This window comes from Labeo rohita, chromosome 23 (genome assembly GCF_022985175.1).
Source record: "Labeo rohita strain BAU-BD-2019 chromosome 23, IGBB_LRoh.1.0, whole genome shotgun sequence".
Lineage (NCBI taxonomy): Eukaryota > Metazoa > Chordata > Actinopteri > Cypriniformes > Cyprinidae > Labeo > Labeo rohita.
Window position 1 is genome coordinate 3,894,157 of NC_066891.1, and position 17,318 is coordinate 3,911,474.

The 17,318-nt window shown below is 28.0% G+C and overlaps 1 protein-coding gene across 3 annotated transcripts; it reads left to right on the forward strand.

Annotated features, from left to right (window-relative positions):
- Positions 1 to 1,104: 1,104 nt before the first annotated feature.
- Positions 1,105 to 12,409, forward strand: LOC127154472 (peptidase inhibitor 16). Of its 3 annotated transcripts, none has more exons than XM_051096012.1 (7): positions 1,105 to 1,247; positions 1,365 to 1,651; positions 8,008 to 8,156; positions 8,252 to 8,327; positions 8,417 to 8,526; positions 10,132 to 10,223; positions 10,333 to 12,409. In XM_051096012.1, exons 2-7 carry the CDS (start codon positions 1,496 to 1,498, stop codon positions 10,575 to 10,577), a joined length of 828 nt encoding a protein of 275 aa, XP_050951969.1. In that variant the 5' UTR covers positions 1,105 to 1,247; positions 1,365 to 1,495; the 3' UTR covers positions 10,578 to 12,409. The 3 variants fall into 3 exon arrangements, with proteins under 3 accessions (XP_050951969.1, XP_050951971.1, XP_050951970.1); XM_051096014.1 differs by having other exon boundaries at positions 10,336 to 12,409; XM_051096013.1 differs by lacking the exon at positions 1,105 to 1,247 and having other exon boundaries at positions 1,278 to 1,651.
- Positions 12,410 to 17,318: the final 4,909 nt, after the last annotated feature.

Consider the following 17,318-nt stretch of genomic DNA (forward strand, 5'->3'; position numbering starts at 1 on the left):
CAGAACACCCTAGCAACCACATAGTAACTCCCTAGCAACCACACACAACACCCTAGTAACAACCTACTGTAGCAACACCCCAGAAACCACCCAGAACACAGTAACAACCCCCTAGCAATTATCCAGAACACCCTAGCAACCACACACAACACCCTAGTAACAAACTACTGTAGCAACACCCCAGAAACCACCCAGAATACAGTAACAACCCCCTAGCAATTATCCAGAACACTACAGAAACCACATAGCAACTCCTTGGCAATCACCCAGAACACACTAGCAACATCCTACTGTAGTAATACCCCAGCAACTATCCAGAATACAGTAACAGTCCCTTACCAATAATCTAGAACACCCTAGCAACCACATAGCAACTGCCTGGCAACCACCCAGAACACACTAACATCATCCTACTGTAGTAATACCCTAGCAACCACCCAGAACACAGTAACAGTCCCCTGGCAATCACCCAGAACACCCTAGCAGCCACATACAAACCCCTTGGCAACCACCCAAAACACCCTAGCAAACGCCTACTGTGGCAACACACAAGCAACCACCAAGAACACTGAACAGCCCCCTAGCAACCACACACGACACCATAGTAACACATAGCAAGTCCCTGAACACCATGGCAACACCCCAGCAACCAAGCAGCACGCCCTAGCTACGACCCACAGGACTCTAGCACTGATACAATGATTTTTACACACACAAAAAAAAAACAACTAAAAAACTACAAACATTTTTTAAAAGCAATTTTTCTTTACATTTTGCTTCAAGCTTGTGAAAGCTTGAAATATTGTGACTTTAATTGTAGGGCAACCAGAGCAGCTTATCATTTTTAATAATAATTATCCTTTCAATGAAATAATCCTCTCTGTTTGCAGCTCAGCTAGAAAGGCGGTAAAGAATTCCATTGGCGTTACTTACAGTAAACGGGAGCTGGTTTAGCGTAACCCGCGGCAGGGAGGGACCCACTGTAGGGCGCACGGGCTGAATATAAGGGTGAATCCCTGCCAGAGACAGCAGAGCCTGGTACTGAGGAAATGAGACCAGGACTGTATGGAAAACACGGGGAGGTCAAATCAAATCAAATCCATGTTATCTCAGGCATTTCTCAAGCTGGTATGACAGGCCGAGTGACTAAAACACAATCTTGTCTCAAATCTTTACCGTTTCAGTGTGTTCCTTGTTAGATCTGACTCAGACAGCTGTAAATGAGTCATGTGAAACCTTCAGATGAGGTAAGGAAGCCGAGCAATGCGAGTTAAGTTTATGTGCGTGTGAGATGTGTAATATGACCATGGGCGTGCTGTGAGGGTCCCGTACTAACTTTCTCTCCCTCTTCCACACACTAACAGTCCAGAGAGAGACACTTTCACTTGCTCTGAAGACTTTAAGGACAGCAACTGACAGACTTGAGGGCAACTAGAGGAGAGGTTTCATTCGACTGCCGACGGCTTGTTTAGGCTTCTCAGGGGGGAGAGGCAGCATGTATTGGAACGTGGCCCTCCGGAGCGTCGGGCTCTGGGTCATTCTGAGTTTAGCCACTGGTCACCTGACCGAGCAGGAGAAATCAACTATTGTGGACATGCACAATGAGGTTCGCTCTAAGGTTCAGCCCAGCGCCGCCTTCATGCAGAAAGTGGTAAGAGATGCACCTGACACAACACATTTGGCTTTGGTTCTTTGGTGTAACCAAAGTAATGAGTAAGATGTCTTAAAAGTTAAAGTAAAGGTACATACAAAAATGCAAATGTTGTCATTATTTAAGGACACACTCATGTCGCTCCAAACCAGTAAGATTTTCTTTCCTCTGCGGAATTTTGAAAGAAATGGATCTTACTAAATCTTTGAGGATTTTTGAGTTTGACAGCACTAAATATTCTTCAAAATTCAAATATTTAAACTAGTGATGATAAAGACATTTATAATGATTTCTATTTCACATAAATGCTGTTCTTATGAAGTTTCCATTCATCAAAGAAACCTGAAAAAATCTACTCAGCTGTTTTCAACATAATAATAATAATAATAATAATAATAATAATAAATGTCTTTTTTTAACAGCAAATCAGAATGTTATAATGATTTCTGAAGGATCATGTGACTGGAGTAATGATGCTAAAAATTCAGCTTTGAAATCACAGGAATAAATTACATTTTAAAATATATTCAAATAGAAAACTGTTATTTTAAATAGTAAAAATATTTCAAAATGTTACTGTTTTTGCTGTACTTTGGATCAAATAAATGCAGGCTTGGTGAGTACAAGAGACTTCTTTAAAAAAACATTAAAAATCTTATGACTGGTAGTGTATATTCTTCAAAAAGTCAATGAAGAGTAAACTATGATAACATCTTTAATTTTTAGCTGAACCTTCTTAAATTAAAATGCACTTGGATATAGAATTTTTATATTTATTATACAGTGCCATTAAAACGTTTGGGGTCAGTAATATTTTTAAATGTTTTTTGTAGATAAGTCACTTATTCTCACCGAAGCTGCATTTAATTAATTGAAAAAACAGTAAAATGTGTAATATTGTGAAAAATTATTATATTTCAAAATAACTGGTTTCTATTTGAATATACTATAAAGTGTAATTTATTTCTGTGATGCAAAGCTTAATTTTCAGCATCAATTCTCCAGTCTTCAGTGTCACATGATCCTTCAGAAATCATTTGAATATGCTGATTGGCTGCTCAAGAAACATTTCTGATGAGTCTGATCTTTCATCTCATGAGGGCTGTTAATGTTTTTGGCTTTGAGCTCAAAGTTTGTGTGTTGCATATGGGTTATGAGGTCAGAGCATCTCATCATCTTCCATCAATCACTGGAATTAGATCTCATTACTGCTGTAAACAATAATTAGCACATCAATATCCAAAGTAATTGAGTCATGATGCATATTCATGCGGCGCAATTACTTTTGAAACACAAGAGAGTTTAAGTAATACTATAATCATGATTATACTTATTCCAAATGAAACATGTAATAAATCGCTCAATATTTAGTCTCATTTAAAGAGACATTTCACCCAAAAATGAACATTTTGTCATCTTTAAAGGAGAAGTCCACTTCCAGAACAACAATTTACAAATAATTTACTCACCCCCTTGTCATCCAAGATGTTCATGTCTTTTTGTCTTTAATCGTGAAAAAATTATGGTTTTTGAGGAAAACATTTCAGGATTTTTCTCCATATAATGGACTGATATGGTGCCCTGATTTTGAACTTATAAAATGTAGTTTAAATGCAACTTCAAAGGGCTTTAAACAATCCCAGCCAAAGAAGAAGGGTCTTATCTAGCGAAATGATCGGTCATTTAAAAAAAATCTAATAATAAATTCTATGCTTTTTAAGCACAAAAGCTCATGTAGCACAGGCTCTGGGATGCGCGTCCACGATCCTACGGATTAGTAATGGGTCGTTCTTGAAAGATTCTTTCATTTTGAACGAATCTTTAACGTGACTCAGGAAGAACGAGTCGTCTCGGGGAGTGATTCATTCAGTTGCGCATGCGCAACATCCTATTAGGTTCTGCACTGGAATTAGTTCACATGTTTCGAGTCTTCGGGTTTTTTGAGTCGTTCGTTCATCACGTGACAGCCCCAAAAGATGAACGAACGACTCAAATCTGAAAACTTGTCAGATAAGAGGTGAGGTGAGCTAATCATAGACTAAAGTCCCAGGTAAACAATGAATTAATCTTTTCTGTTTCTTATAGCATTATAGTTTTGTCTTGTTTGTAGTGTGATCAACGTTTGTGTAAGCAGTAGATGTGTTAGGGAAGTAACACGTAAAATTTTAATTATATTTTGCTAAAATGAACGAAATGACTCGAAAAAAGATTTGTTAATTTTCCTGAACGAGACTCAAAGGTCCGAGTCGGTAAAATGATCCGAACTTCCCATCACTACTACGAATCACGTGTAAGTTCATCGTCTGTGTACTGAGTATGGCGAACAACTCCATTTTATTTTCTCCTACAACTTGAGAGAAGGACATGGTTGTACCTTTTTGTTTGTAAACGGCGTTTGCAAACTTACTTGCACTTTCTTAGTCTTTGCGTGTTCGCTTTGTAAACACTGGGTCTGTAGTTCCGCATGACCTTTCGACGTGATTCAATAGTATGTAGTGTTGTGAGCACGCATCCCAGAGCCTGTGCTACACAAGCTTTTGTGCTTAAAAAGTATAAAAAAAACATTATTTTCCAAAAAAAAAAATGATCGATCGTTTCACTAGATAAGACCCTTCTTTCTCAGCTGGGATCATTTTGAGCCCTTTGAAGCTGCATTTAAACGGCATTTTATAAGTTCAAAATTGGGGCACCAATGAAGTCCATTATTTGGAGAAAAATCCTGAAATATTTTCCTCAAAAACCATAATTTCTTCACGACTGAAGACAGAAAGACATGAACATATTGGATGACAAGGGGGTGAGTAAATTATCTGTGAATTTTTGTTCTGGAAGTGGACTTCTCCTTTAAGTTGTTCCAAATCTTTTTGCTACTATGGAAGTCAATGGGGACTGGTAACTAAATGATGACAGTGTTTTCATTTTTGGGTGAACTGTCTCTTTAAACATTGTTGCTGTGTGAAACATACCCCAGCTTTATCATGTGAATGCAAGAATCACAGCAGCACAAAGCTGGTATTATAATGCATGAGACCATGCTTTATCTGATAAAGAGGGACTTTTTGAACAGAAACCATGAAGCGGCTTGCTTTTGACTGGATGGAGTATGTGTGGGTGTGTGGATGTACTGATACTGTTGTGCAATGTATGTGTGTGTGTGTGTGTGTGTGTGTGTGTGTGTGTGTGTGTGACACGCTGAGGAATGTGCATGTTATATGAAACCGCAGGAATACTGTGCTGAGTGTGAGTGTTTTAATAAAGCCCCATGTGGTCATCCTGTCTTACGGTCTCGTGTTTGTATTGTGGGTGAAATTCAGTGCATAGCTAAGGAAAGATTCATAGCTTTTGGCCCTCTTGCGAAACATGTTTTGTTCACTTACATTTATACAACAATAGGGTGGTACTGTCTGGGTCATATTTCACTGCAAAATGAAAAGAAAACATGGCCTTGCATGAAGATAAACAAAACTTGGTTATTTATGTTTTATTTATTTGTTTCTTCTTTTGTGCAATGTCATACTGAGAACATTACTTTCTGTTTGCATTTTATTTTAATGCACATTTAATGTTAAAAATGTTATTTTGCATAAAGAAAACAAAGCTTATTAGTTTATTTATTCATTCATAAATTAAAGGAAGAACAACAAACACTACCAAACTACACTACAATATAAATACGTTACTAATAAAATGATAATTTTTTATGGTAATGAAAACATTATTTTTTGCATTATATTTTAATGCTCCAATACTCATGTGAATTATGAAAACTATTATTCTACCTAAATGCATTAATTACAAATTATGTCAAATAATAATTTCACTCTTAAAAAATTTTGTCTGCATTATATTTTAATGCATATTTAAAAAATGTTATTTTGCATAAAGAAAACAAAGCTTGTAAATGTTAGAAATGTAAACAAAGATTGTTCATTTATTAATTTATTCATAAATTAAAGGAAGATCAACAAACACTACCACAAAAATAAAATACTTAACATTACAAAAAGACTTTACACTACAATATAAATGATTTACTATTAAAATTATCATTTTTGTTTTTTTTACATTATGGTAATGAAAGCATTATTTTTTGCATTATATTTTAATGATCTAATATTCATTTGTAATATTAATAATAAAAAGTATAATTTTACCTAAATACAATAATTACAGTTATTTAAAATAATAATTCTACTCTTAAAAAAACTTGCTGTTTGCATTATATTTTATTGCACATTTAAAAATAAAAATAGAATTTTTTTTGCATGAAGAAAACAAAGCTTATTCATTTATTCATTAAGAACAACAAACACTACCATAAAAACAAAATACTTTACAATACAAAAAAATACTTTACACTACAATATAAAAATTTTACACTATAATATAAATACTTTCTATTAAAATTATCATTTTTTTTTACATTTTTGCATTATATTTTAATAATCTAATACTCATGTAAAATATGAATTATGAAAATTGTAATTTTACCTAAATACAGTAATTACTATTATTTAAAATAATACATCTACTCTTAAGAAAGTTTCTGTTTGCATTATATTTTAATGCACATTTAAAAATAAAAAAATAGAAATGTTAGAAATGTTAAACAAAGCTTGTTAATGTATTAATTTATTCATAAATTACAGGAAGATCAACAAACACTACCAAAAAAAATAGTAAAATAGTTTAAAATACAAAAATACTTTACACAACAATATAAATGATTTACTATTAAAATATATATATATATTTTTACATTATGGTAATGAAAGCATTACTTTTTGCATTATATTTGAATGATCTAATACTCAATATTAAATATTAACTATAAAAATTATAATTTTATACAATAATTACAATTATTTAAAATAATTATACTCTTAAAACACTTTCTGTCTGCATTACATTTTATTGCACATTTAAAAATAAAAAAGAAATGTTATTATGCATAAAGAAAACAAAGCTTATTCATTCATTCTTTAAGTACAAACACTACCATAAAAATAAAATACTTACAAAAATACTTTACACTACAACATAAAAATGTTACACTATAATATAAATACTTTACTATATTTTTTTACATTACGGTAATAAAAAACATGACTTTTTTGCATTATATTTTAATGATCTAATACTCATGTAAAATATGAATTATGAAAATTATAATTTTACCTAAATACAGTAATTACTATTATTTAAAAAAAAAATAATTATACTCTTAAAAAAAACAGTTTGCATTATATTCTAATGCATTTTAAAAATAAAAAACAGAAATGTTATTTTGCATAAAAAAACAAAGCTTGCTCATTTTTTAACTCATTCATAAATTGAAAGAAGAAAAACAAACACTACCATAAAAATAAAATAGTTTACAATACAAAATACTTTACACTACAATATAAATACTTTACTATTAAAATTATCATTTCTTTACATTGTCACAAAGTTTCTGTTTTCATTATATTTTAATGCACATTTAAAAACAAACAAAAAAAAATAGAAATGTTATTTTTTATAAATAAAACAAAGCTTATTTATTGATTAATTTATTCATAAATTAAAGGAAGATCAACAAACACTACCATAAAGGTAAAATACTTTACACTACGATATAAATGATTTACTATTAAAATGATTTTTTTTTATATTATGGTAATGAAAGCATTACTTTTTTTGCATTATATTTTAATGATCTAATACTCATTTGAAATATTAATTATGAAAATTATAATTTTACCTAAATACAATAATTACAATTATTTAAAATAATAATTATACTCTTTAAAAAACGTTCTGTTTTCATTTAAAATTTCATTTAAAAATTAAAATAGAAATGTTATTTTGCATAAAGAAAACAAAGCTTATTCATTTATTTACTCATTCATAAATTGAAGGAAGAACAACAAACACTACCATAAAAATAAAATACTTTACACTACAATATAAATACTTTACTATTAAAATTTTCATTTTTTTACATTATGGTAATGAAAACATTTTTTTGTTTTAATGCTCTAATACTCATGTGCCATATTAATTATGAAGATTATAACTTTGCCTAAATACAAGTTTACTCTTAAAAAACTTGGCTTTCAATTAGTTAGAATTTATGTGAAATTACATTAAATTTGAAGTAGAAATTTATTTTTGTAAAACATATTCCAATAATCCCTGTTTTATTTATCTTTTTTTTTTCCATTGAATATGTAAAATATATTTTTCTTCTTTGCAAGAAGCATTGCAAGATTCCCTCACTGACTGATCTATACAAAATATCTTTTAAATAGTTTATATAAAATGTGAGTAAAAATAACTTAAAGTCAACGACAAAATTGTTTGTTTCGTTTGAGGTGTGGAGCGAGGCACTGCGTGTGGTGGCGGAAGCATATGCCGCAAAATGCATCTGGGATCATAACCCTGAACTTGAGGAACTCACAATTGGTGAAAATCTCTTTGTAGGCACTGGACCATTTAATGTAACCAAAGCAATGCTGGGCTGGTATGACAAATGTCTTCACTAAACCATAAAAAATTTGTGATATTCAGGAATATTATCTATAAGCAGAATTACACCTCATTTCTTTGCACACACAGGTTTGAAGAGCATGTGGATTATAACTACGAAAGCAATAACTGTTCTGAAGACAAAATGTGTGGCCATTACACTCAGGTGAAAATCATTTCCGTTCGCCACGTTTGGTTGGTTTTCACAGCTTGAATGCACAGATGTAACGATGAGTTTTTCTGTTGTTGTTACAGATGGTCTGGGCAAACAGCTTTAAAATTGGCTGTGCTACTCATCTCTGTGACAAACTTGAATATCTGGATTTTGAGAAGGTCACTCTTCTCGTCTGCAATTACTTCCCTCCGTAAGAGTGTTAGAATGATCCACACTGAACATGACCCGAACACTTTTACAGTATTTATGATGCTAACTTAGCACCATATGAGCTCAAATATAAATACAGATGCAGTCTTTTTTATTTTGTATTCAGTTTTTTTTTATTTTTAGTCTATTTTTTATTTATTTTTTAATTTTTTTTATTTAAATTTACTTGTGTTTGCATTTTATTTAATATTTTGATTCTAATATAATTACGCTTAATATTGTTTTTTTTCCCATTTATTTTACTTTAATTACAGTAACTATTTAAATCAATAATAACTTAACTTAAAAGAAAATAAAAAACAATATTATTCACAATAATTATATATAGAATTATATTATAATCAAAACATTAAATATTCATATTCATATTTTAAAAACATTTTTACATATTTAAAACATATTTACATAATCATAATAATCATATTACAATTATATAAAAATATATTTAAGTAAAAATAACTAAATATTTCTATTTTTATTTTTTAATGAAATTTTAAATGAAAACGTAGAGTTTTTTAAGAGTATAATTATTATTTTAAATAATTGTAATTATTGTATTTAGGTAAAATTATAATTTTCATAATTAATATATATATATATATTCAGAATTTGTAAATATATTAGAGCTTGACATAACTAGTAAAACTAGTAAAAAAAAAAATATAAAACTAGTACAATTTTAGAAATTCTTTAAGATGCCAATGTTTTCCATCTTGGTTCTTGATGGAAAATGACAGTTGTTAAGTTGAACAAATTAATGAATTAATAAATTAATGAGATTTTTTGAGATTTTCAAGTGATTTAGCTGTTTTAGCTAATTTAAAAGCCTATTTATTTAATATTTTAATTATAATACAATTTATTTTATTTCTTTCTTTATTTATTTACAGTAACAATTCAAAATCAATGATAATTTATTTAATTAAGTAGTTACTGTAAATTGTAAAAACAACACTATTCACAATAATTATATTAGAATTATATTAGAATCAAAACTAATAAATACCTCTTAAATAAACTGAAAAAAAAACAAATAAATAAATAAAAATACATATATATATATATATATGTTTTAAAAACATGAAAATTTAATCATATTAAAATTATCTATGTATTAAAATTGTCTATCTATAAATTATATTTAAGTAATGATAACTAAATTCTTTAATTTGCACATTTATATATATATTCAAAATTTCTACTATAGTATTTTTAGAAATTCTTTAATATGTCAATGTTTTCCATCCTGGTTCTTAAATAAAAATGACAGATGTTGAGCTGAACAAATGAATGAATTAATAAATTAATGAATTAATATGATGTTTGTTTTAATATTGATTTAGCTGTTTCGCTCATTTAAAAGCCTGTTTTTTATGTTTTACAACAAATGCTATCTCAGTTTATCTACTTCAAAATTTAATGTTTATTCAATGAGTTACTTGCCCTTTCTTTGTAATTATTTGTAAAATTTAATAGCAATTTTGGAGTCAAAACAAAGTTTTTGAAGTAAGTCCTACACCAACTTTACTTCAGTGTAATAAAATAAAACATCTATCAAATAATCCCTTCCTTTTTCCTTTATTAGAGGAAATGCTGAGGGACAAAAACCATACGAATCTGGAGATCCATGTTCAAAGTGTCCAGATGAGCAACCAGTGTGTGACAACAACATGTGCGGTAATGTGAAGACTTTATCAAATCAATTTAAAGTTAACATAAAATAAAAAAGGGTGGAAAATGGTCATAGAAAACTAAAATATGACTCAAAACTCTCTCTTCCTCACAGTAGTTGAGAATCTCTTTCGTCCATCCGAGGAGCCGGAATCAGAAGACACCGATGCTCCAACTGTCTTACCTGGGCGTCCACTAATGACGACGGAGCCTGACGCTGTTCCTAAAGAACCCACACAAGTGCACGTTATACCTGTAGAAATAGGCAGGGAAGGAGAATTCAACCATGGATACAAGATGGAAAGTGTCTCAGCTCTTCTGGTGATGTCTGTCTTGCTGTTGGCGGCTCTTGTGTTGTAAGGGATGAGAACCTGATGACAGACACAAAACATTTGTTTTAAGGAACAGCTCACCCAAAAATGAATATTTGCTGAAAATGTACTCACCCTCAGGCCATCCAAGATGTAGATGAGTTTGTTTCTTCATCAGATTTGGAGAAATGCAGCATTACATCACTTGCTCACCAATGGATGCGAATGGGTGCCGTCAGAATGAGAGTCTAAACAGCTCATAAACACATCACAATAATCCACAATTAATCCACACCACTCCAGTCCATCAGTTAACATCTTGTGAAGCCAAAAGTTGTGTGTTTGTAAGAAACAAATCCATCATTAAGACGTTTTTAACTTCAAACCATTGCTTCCAGCTAAAATACGAGTCCATAATCTTGCTTTCGTCTGAATCAGGAGAGAAATATGCACAGATTAAGCACCGTTTACAAGCAAAAACAGCCTAAAACAGCTTTAAACAAACAAGTTGTTGGATTTTGATGTGAGAAGACAACACAAGACAGACTTTTTCACTGAAAGAAGCATTATTATGAATTACAGACTCATATTTTGACCAGAAGGTTTAAAATAAAAAGACATCTTAATGATGGATCTGTTTCTTATAAACAAGCAGCATCAATCATGAAATACGTCACATTGGATAACAGTTAAAAACAATTCACTTTTCACAAATCTAGAGCATTTTTGACACTTTCAGAAGCTTCAAGCCCTAATTTTTGAAACTTTCTTTGACATCTACACAGGTCTCAGAAAAGCTTAAGGATAAATGAACAGGTTTTTGTGGATTAGGCCTAATGAGTGTAAATATTTTTGTTCGCAAACATCATTCATCTCTTATCTTGAGTGATATTGTTCTTGGCTGACATTGGTAGGATTTGTGCATATCTTATAGTGACGTGCAAAAGACTTTGCAATGTAAATCGATGTCTTTTATAAAACTTTTGACTCATTATGACAAAAGACTTGAATTAGGGCTGTGGTGACATTATTATACACTATAAAACATGGGAAGAAACACAGTTTAGGTCTATTTAGGTGTAAATTTAAGGTTTTTATATTTGAATTGCATATAAAATTTGGATTCGTATTAACATAAACTACAGTTTTAACATAAATTAACAACAATTAAAAAAAAATAAATCACAATAAAAGATTTGTGCTGATTTTAAGCAGTTTGAATGAATAAAAAGAAGAAGTCCTACCTTTTTCTTACATGTTGTTTCATGTATGACAGACAAATATGCATCACATTTTGTTTATTAGTTAATGTTAAAACTGTGTAATCCACATGGATGGAAATTTTATATGCAATTCAACAAGTAACAAGCACGTTTTTTTTATTAAATTTACCATTTGTTCTATTGCAGCTTTATATATAGTGAAAGAAAAACTGTTTTCAGATGTTTTTAAGATCATTTTTAATACAAGCAGACAGTTTTTGATCATCTATTCATCTCATCGTCTTTAGACGATTATTTTTGCTGCAAATTATCTTCAAGGATTGACTTTGTGTAGCGTTTGATGCAGCAGGCGTAATGCTTTTGCATGACAATCATGCTTTTTATAGATTTACAATATAGTTCGTTGTAATTAACCTTTCGAGATTAAGACATACATTATACTCTCATGAAAGTTCATAAACATGACATGTATTGTATGTTGGCTACATAAATGACATTTATTTTGTGTTAAAATCCAAACTCTTCATAGACAAAAACTAGAATGGAAAAACCTGAATGAACTGGAAGCAGACCTTATATTGTTGACTTGATTATGATGTATTAAAATAATTTAAAATGACCTATGTTGGTCATTTTCATAAATAAATGGTTAAATGTTTACTATTGTCCTTATTTTTACAGAGAGAACTTCTATGCACACTTGTTTACACTTGATGGAAGATCGCTAAAATATAGGCAATAACGTTATCGATCATCTCCATCAAATATAATTCAGATTATAAAGTTGTTGGACACAACACACATCGCTAGATGGCAGTGTAACTCAATAAAACTGTTGACATTTCTATGTTTTTAATAGACTCAGTGTAAGTGACTGTCTTGTATGTTCAACGACCAATAAAACCTATGTTTTAAAAACATATAATCTACGTCTCTTAGCTCTGATGTCCAATATATTAAACTTTAGCAAATTAACATATTTAAAAAGTGATAAAAACAGAACAAAATAGCCTAAAACCCTAGATTGTGCATTTCGTCCGATCAAATGTTAGCAAACATTAGCATACAGAAATTGCGCGCCTCATTACTGGCAGCCATCTTGGCTCAAATAAATTATACGTAACAGTTACCGTAAAAACACAGGTTCACGTTCATCTTCATCATCCTCATCCTTAGAATCTTGAAGGTTTGCAGTCGTATGTGAGGCTGGTGATATCAAAGTTGTTTTTGACCATTAAAGAAGTTGCTGAGGGTAGTTTAGCTGGTCTGTGTGTAAACTAAAAGCCGTTGGGAATTTAAAAAACGGAAACGCCTTTTTTGATGTCGTACCTCAGCTTCCTGTTTCAACAGGAAATACATAACTCATTAAATAGAGGTGTAAACCATATATCTATGGTGTAAACCTTATGAGAAATATTAAGATTATGAGTTAAACAGTATTAACTTGAACAGGTGTGAATATTTGTTTGGTAAACACTGTCTAGTTTGCCACTGCTGGTAGTTGTTGTAACTGCACCATATGTAGGACAAAAAGAAGACATTTTTATTTATTTTTTAAATATTGTTTATTATTTGCTTGCTTGCTTGCATAAGCATATTGTGTGATTTATATTATATTATATTATATTATAGTATATTATATTATATTATATTTTATAAACCAAATTAAAACCACAAAAATTCATTACTTGAAATAAAATGAATATTAGCAAAATAAAATAATAAAAAATCAGACATTTTTATTTATTCTTTAAATATTGTTATTTGCTTGCTTTTTTGCATAAGCATATTGTGATTTATTTATATTATATTATATTATATTATATTATATTATATTATATTAATACACAGCAGCGTTATTATAGCTACCTAAAACTGAATTAAAACTAAAATTAAATCCACCAAAAAATCCTTACTTGAAATAAAATTAATGTTAGCTAAAATAAAATAAAAAAGCAGACATTTTTATTTATTCTTGAAATATTGTGAATTATTTGTTTGCTTGTTTGCATAAGCATATTGTGTGTATTATAATATAATATAATATAACATTATTTTATATTATTATATTAATACACAGCAGCATTATTAAAGCTACCTAAAACTGAATTCAAACTAAAATTAAATTCACAAAAAAATCATTACTTGAAAAAAAATTAATGTTAGCTAAAATAAAATAAAAAAGCAGACATTTTTATTTATTCTTGAAATATTGTTAATTATTTGCTTGCTTGTTTGCATTTGCATATTGTGTGTATTATTATATTATATTATATAACGTTATTTTATATTATTATATTAATACACAGCAGTGTTATTATAGCTACCTAAAACTGAATTAAAACTTAAATTAAAACCACAAAAAATCATGACTTGAAATGACATGAATGTTAGCTAAGATAAAATAATAAAAAAAGCAGACGTTTTTATTTATTTTTTAGATATGGTTAATTATTTGCCTGCTTGTTTGCATTTGCATATTGTGTGTATTATTATATTATATTATATTATATTATATTATATTATGTTATGTTATGTTATATTATATTATATTATATTATATTATATTATATTATATTATATTATATTATATTATATTATATTTTATAAACCAAATTAAAACCACAAAAAAATTATTACTTGAAGTAAAATTAATGTTAGCTAAAATAAAATAAAAAAGCAGACATTTCTATTTATTCTTTAAATATTGTTATTTGCTTGCTTTTTTGCATAAGCATATTGTGTGATTTATATATTATATTATATTGTATTATTATATTAATACACAGCAGCGTTATTAAAGCTATCTAAAACTGAATTAAAACTAAAATTAAATTCACAAAAAAATCATTACTTGAAAAAAAATTAATGTTAGCTAAAATAAAATAAAAAAGCAGACATTTTTATTTATTCTTGAAATATTGTTAATTATTTGCTTGCTTGTTTGCATTTGCATATTGTGTGTATTATTATATTATATTATATAACGTTATTTTATATTATTATATTAATACACAGCAGTGTTATTATAGCTACCTAAAACTGAATTAAAACTTAAATTAGAACCACAAAAATCATTACTTGAAATGAAATGAATGTTAGCTAAGATAAAATAAAAAAGCAGATATTTTTTTTTATTATTTAGATTTGGTTAGTTATTTGCTTTCTTGTTTTCATTTGCATATTATATTATATTATATTATATTATATTATATTATATTATATTATATTATATTATGCACAACAGTGTTATTATAGATATCTAAAACTGCATTAAAATTAAAACCATAAAAATTACTTGAAATAAAATGAATGTTAAATAAAATAATTAAAAAAGCAGACATTTTCATTTATTTTTTAATTATGGTTAATTATTTGCTTGCTTCTTTGCATAAGCATACTGTGTATATTACTATATTATAGTATATATACACACACAGCAGCATTATTTTAGCTAAAACTGAATTAAAATGAAAATGAAAACAAAACAAAACAAAACAAACAAACAAAAAACATTACTTGAAATAAAATGAATGTTAGCTAAAATAAAATATAAAAAAAAACTTTCTATTTCAGTGGATTGCCAGGGTAATATTTCATTTAATTTAGTCATCTTAAATAACTAAAACTAAACTGAAATAAACATTTATAAACACTTAATATACACTAATTATAAAAAAAACCCTACTAAAATGACAAAAACATTACTCTCCTTATGACAGTAAATTAACACCGCAGCCTACCACTAACAAATAAATAAAAACAAATGCAAATTTGAAAACGCTTATTGACGTGTTCAGATCGGATCAAATCAAGGGCCTCAAAAATGATTTATTTCTATTCATTCAGCGTAATAGGATTAAAACACTTGTCCAAACACTCTTGAATCTCCTCATAATATCAACACTGTTCAGCAGGACTGATTAACATTTACATAAAGAACAAAGCAAATGTCAGCATCTCACAGATCATCTGTGCGACGGGATCAGATCCATTCATTCAGCAAACCAAAGGGCACTTGAACTTTCCGCCCGTCGTGTTTCGCGTTAATCCGTCCCAAGTGTGACACTGCTGCTGTCGACGTTCACTCGGCTGCGTCAAAGCACCCTGGCTTTCTGACGCATGACATAACAAACAAGCTTAATTGCAAAAGCAAACAGACCTCATGTCGTGCCTTTTACAGAGGATCTGAAGGAAAAGTGTCAGTCAACTTACGATGCTTGTCTGCTTGTAAAAGTAATACAAAAAATATTTATTTCTTTATTTATTTAAAATAATGTATTTATTTATGTATAGTTATATTAATATTATTAATATAATATTATATAATTACTATTATTATTATTAGCAATCAATAAAAATAATTACATTATTATAATAATTAAAAATAATCATCATTATTATATAATAAATATATTTAAATATATATATTTCATACATCATATTATATTTACATATTTATTATATTAAAATATTTAAGATTATTTATTTAAGACTGCTAATTATTTATTATTTTAAAATAATGTATTTATGGTTAAGATTGTTCACTTGTGTATTATTTTAATGTGTTTATTTATTTTGAATGTTTAAAATGATTTACATATATTTTTTCAATTATTTAAAATTATATATTTAAAATTAGTTTCGTTGATGTAAGCATTTATTAATTTATAATCATTGCATATTTATTTATATTAATGTGTTTATCATTATAATTTAACAAATAAGTAATTCTTTAAGAAGGCTTATAATATATAATTATAATTATTTATATATAACAATAATAATAATCATAATATTAATAATTACATTATTATAATAATTAATCATATAATAAATCAATTATTATAATTTAATAAGTAATTATTTAAGAAGGCATATATTAAATAATAATTATTATTTATATAAATAATAATAATTACATTCTTATAATAATATTAATCTAACATTATAATAAATATAAATATTATATTTATATTACATATGCATATTTATTAAGATGGTTTTTTAAGACTTCTTATTTAATTATTTATTATTTAAAAATTACTATATTTAAATATTTACTATTTAAGATGATTTATTTAAGACTGCTTATTTAATTATTATTTTAAAATGATTTATTTATGGTTGAGATTGTTTACTTATGTATTATTTAAATTTATTTATTTTAAATGTTTAAAAGTATTTATTTAAATGTATTCACTTATTTAAAATTATGTGTTTACAATTGCTTTAGTTTATGTATGTAAATAAGTAAGCAATTCTTTATTTAAGAAGGCTCATTTATTTATTATTTAAAAGTTATAATATGTGTATATGTGTAAAAGTGTAGTTAAAATATAAATAAGTATATATATATATATATATATATATATATATATATAAGTGTAGTTATTTATTTATAAACATTGTATATTTATTATTGTTTGTTGTTTTAATTAATTTATTTGAATGCATTTGTTATTATATTAATTTATTTACATAGGATGATTTCAGATTTTTTAATTATTTATTCTTTAATTGTAATTATTTTAAATATTTACAATTATTTATTTACATTTATCAAT

Excerpts from the sequence above, each read along its gene's own strand:
- LOC127154472 (XM_051096012.1), top strand. The coding sequence starts at position 1,496 with ATGTATTGGAACGTGGCCCTCCGGAGCGTCGGGCTCTGGGTCATTCTG. Across the intron at positions 8,328-8,416 it reads TGTGTGGCCATTACACTCAG|ATGGTCTGGGCAAACAGCTT; the intron begins GTGAAAATCATT and ends TTGTTGTTACAG. Across the intron at positions 8,527-10,131 it reads GTCTGCAATTACTTCCCTCC|AGGAAATGCTGAGGGACAAA; the intron begins GTAAGAGTGTTA and ends TTCCTTTATTAG.